The sequence below is a fragment of the Cupressus sempervirens genome, chromosome 3, assembly GCF_028749045.1.
Source record: "Cupressus sempervirens isolate cs-2001-9-10 chromosome 3, ASM2874904v1, whole genome shotgun sequence".
Taxonomy (NCBI): domain Eukaryota; kingdom Viridiplantae; phylum Streptophyta; class Pinopsida; order Cupressales; family Cupressaceae; genus Cupressus; species Cupressus sempervirens.
In genome coordinates this window covers 843,939,970-843,944,010 of record NC_143120.1, presented here as the reverse complement: position 1 = coordinate 843,944,010, position 4,041 = coordinate 843,939,970, and the positions used below count along the sequence as shown (strand labels likewise).

The following is a 4,041-nucleotide window of genomic DNA, read 5'->3' as shown; positions in this document are numbered from 1 at the left end:
AAATCAGAGATTGGTCTTTTTCACAAGAGATGAAGATAAATTATTTTGGGCATTCATCAAAAGCGGCAAGGGCTCAGTTAAAGGCGGGTACCTTTCCTTGCGAAACAATGAGCATATGACGAGTTCAATGGATCACTCTTTTTGTTGGCACGATGCAGTTGTCCCAAAGGCTGACACATTTTTATGGTTAGCCCTTCAAAACCATTTCCTCACTGGTTTCACCTAGAACGGGTGATCGCAAAAGTGTCCATCAGCCGAGGTTTTGCCTTGTTTCAGAGCCATTTAGGCCTTCATTACTGGACCTGAAGTTTGGATAGTCAAAAATCATATTGAAAAATCTGCACCAACACATATGACATGAAAATAAAACTCATCCAGTAGACTGATATATCAAAGATGAATCTTCATATATGAGATCAAAACAATCTGAGCACATAATACCAACTTACTAAAATTAGCAAGTTCCCACAAACAACAACTCTGTACAGCAATGACCCTTACTAAAAATACGAAAATTAGAAAACTGGAAATAGAAATACTTTTTGGGTGATGCAAGATTGCTTACTAAAATTAGCAAGCTCCTAGAAACAACAACTCTGTACAGGAATGGCCCTTGTTAAAAATACAAAAACTAGAAAACTCGAAATAGAAATATTTTTTGGGTGATGCAAAATTGCCCTGCTCCTGCATCACGTGCCTATTGCTCTCCAAGTCCCATATGACCTAGCAACACCCAGAGTTGGGTGATAAATTCGCCTCCAAGAGCTGGGCACTCTGCATGAACCATAGGCTTCTTGTTCAAAGAAGCATAATGAATAAGGAGGGCAGCCCAAAAATCTGACAATATATTCCATCGTTCTTCAATCTCAGTCGTCAGAAGCTGCCTTGCTAATTGTGTACCATTTCCTATGGGGTCACTACTGGCATAATCACCATTTTCAAAGGTTTCACCACTGACGTAATTTTTCAAGTCTTGGATGCTATCGTTGGAGAGAAAGAGAAGAAGTTCGGTGTGGACATTTAGGTAAAGTAGCCTTCCAATGTCGGGATGGAGAGGCAATAAATCAGGCGTTGAGACAGCAAATACGCACAATAGTTGGACAGTGTCCTGCTGAGACGAACCCGTCTCTCCGTCTCTTCATTTTGTTGGCCTGTGGAGTATGTTCTCTTAAACTCCATCTTGCAAACTGTTGTGGTTATGTGCTACTGTAGAATTAGGTTTTCATGGTCTATAATTGAAGCCCACTTTAGATCTGATGAAGGTATGCTTTGATACCACTGATGACGATACGCTCTGATACCACTAATGACGGTACGACTCTGATACCACTTGATGGAGTACTGCTCTGATACCACTGATGTAAGTACGCTCTGATACTACTGATGAAAGGCCACACCACCCTTACCAACTCATGACAAAGAATGCAACAAGATCTCTCAAGATCCAATCCAAACCCAAGCTAGCCCAGATCCACACTCTGGTAGAAATCTCTGAGATCTCAACTTGTGCTCGCAAGCCACCAAGCAACCTCCTTGTTTCTAAACCGCAGTCACTAGCTCTTCTCACCAACTTATCCAAGATCCAAGAGTAAACTGCCTCACATTCGGCGCTTTGTCTACACACTCACAATTCCACCACAATCCTGCTGTAAACTACCTCACATTCGGCGCTCTGTCTACACACTCACAATTCCACCTCAATCTTACTGTAAACTGCCTCACATTCGGCGCTCTGTCCACAAACTCAGAAAAACTCTCTTCTCACTTTCTCCTTCTCTTTCACACCTTGAAGCCTTCCAAGCTTTCCAAGCTTCCACTACTCAAGTTTCTCCTTCTCGAGCTTCTCCTCCTCGAGCTTCTCCTTGAGCTTCCACTTCTCAAGCTACTCCTTGAGCTTTCACCTTCTTCTCGAGCTTCTCCTTGAGCTTCTACTCCTCAAGCTTCTCCTTGAGCTTGATTAGAAATGCTCATATGCCTTGCTTAAATAGGCACTTACCACCCAATACATGACTTATTCACAACTTTCTAGAATTCCTCCACAACCTTCTACATCTTCCACAACCTTCTACAACTTCCAGAACTTTCTACAATATTCATAACTTTTTAAAATTCTTCCCACACACCTCAATAAATGGAATGACAACTATTTATTTTTTATTTTTTTCTATTATGCCACCTATGCACCTCGAAAATAGAAATCCTCTTTTTCTTTCTTTTCTCGTTTTTCCCCTTTTTTATTTTTTTATTATTTTTCCTCTAATTTTCGTCACTTTCTCTCTTTTCCACAATTTTTTTTTTCTTTTTTTTTTCAATAATTTTCCCATGCAAGATGCTCCTGCATCAAGATCTGCCTTCAAGTTTCTATTAAATAACGTAACCCTTCTCGTGCAATTCTGCCATGAATCTTCACGAGGAGATATAGCTTTTAATTGATCAATGATGAATTGTTCGAATTCGTTTTCAACAGGCGTTAATCTTATGTACGAAGATGTAATGAAGTGTGTGAGGCTCAGAGATTTAGCCAGCTCCCATTTGGATGATGAGATGGAAGATCAAGTATCTATTACAGAGTATTGCTGGATCGAGTTCTTCCAATACCGATGTCCACGTAATCTCCTAACTTTGCTGAGCAGCTTGAGAGTGATCTTCTTCAATTTGGTCAGGCACTGTAGTTGAGGGGAAGAAAATTTGATATCTAAGCAGACTAGCCAGACCAAAGTCCAATCAGTCGCTACAATTCTGGACAATTGAAACAGCTCCATCATGAGCGCTACAGATATGATTATGTAGGCCACCATCCTCCGGACATGATCAACCAGTTCATCGTTCTCCCGCCTTCCAATCAATCTGCTGTAAACAGTATACCCACCAACTCCCAGCAGTAGGATATTGAAGATGCGCATTAGTATCCCATTTGCTGTAAGCTGCGCCCCTAGACTTTGAGAACAATGTATCATACATGAACTTCAATTCTATCTCTGTAACCTTAAATATTTGCTCTGAATATAAATGAGATAAACCCTCATCAAAAAAGAATCTTCTAGTCTCGTCCCGAATACCCTCATGATAATGCAGGCTTAAATACCTCCGTAGATTCCTTTTGTACAGGGCATGGGAGAGACAGAGGATGTAGTTTTCGGTTGCCTGTTGGCACTCATGATCCCAAACATTTTGAATGGTTATTGATTTTTGCGCAATGCAAGATTGCCCTTACATCCATGATGCCCCTGCATCACATGCCTATTGCTCTCCAAGTCCCATATGACCTAGCAACACCCAGAGTTGGGTGATAAATTCGCCTCCAAGAGCTGAGCACTCTGCATGAACCATAGGCTTCTTGTTCAAAGAAGCATAATGAATAAGGAGGGCAGCCCAAAAATCAGACAATATATTCCATCGTTCTTCAATCTCAGTCGTCAGAAGCTGCCTTGCTAATTGTGTACCATTTCCTATGGGGTCACTACTGGCATAATCACCATTTTCAAAGGTTTCACCACTGACGTAATTTTTCAAGTCTTGGATGCTATCGTTGGAGAGACAGAGAAGAAGTTCGGTGTGGACATTTATGTAAAGTAGCCTTCCAATGTCGGGATGGAGAGGCAATAAATCAGGCGTTGAGACCAGCAAATACGCACAATAGTTGGACAGTGTCCTGCTGAGACGAACCCGTCTCTCCGTCTCTTCATTTTGTTGGCCTGTGGAGTATGTTCTCTTAAACTCCATCTCGCAAACTGTTGTGGCTATGTGCCATTGTAGAATTAGGTTTTCATGGTCTGTAATTGAAGCCCACTTTAGATCTGCCCTTAAGTTTCTATTAAATAACGTAACCCTTCTCGTGCAATTCTGCCATTGAATCTTCACGAGGAGATATAGCTTTTAATTGATCAATGATGAATTGTTCGAATTCGTTTTCAACGGGTGTTGATCTTATGTACGAAGATGTAATGAAGTGTGTGAGGCTCAGAGATTTAGCCAGCTTCCATTTGGATGATGAGATGGAAGAGCAAGTATCTATTACAAAGTATTGCTGGATCGACTTCT

At 41.1% G+C, this 4,041-nt stretch overlaps 1 protein-coding gene across 1 annotated transcript; it reads right to left on the bottom strand.

Moving 5' to 3' along the window:
- Window positions 1-3,240: 3,240 nt before the first annotated feature.
- Window positions 3,241-3,723, bottom strand: LOC149569419 (uncharacterized). The gene has a single exon (XM_089816915.1). The coding sequence runs from the start codon at window positions 3,721-3,723 to the stop codon at window positions 3,241-3,243; it is 483 nt and encodes a 160-aa protein (XP_089673041.1).
- Window positions 3,724-4,041: the final 318 nt, after the last annotated feature.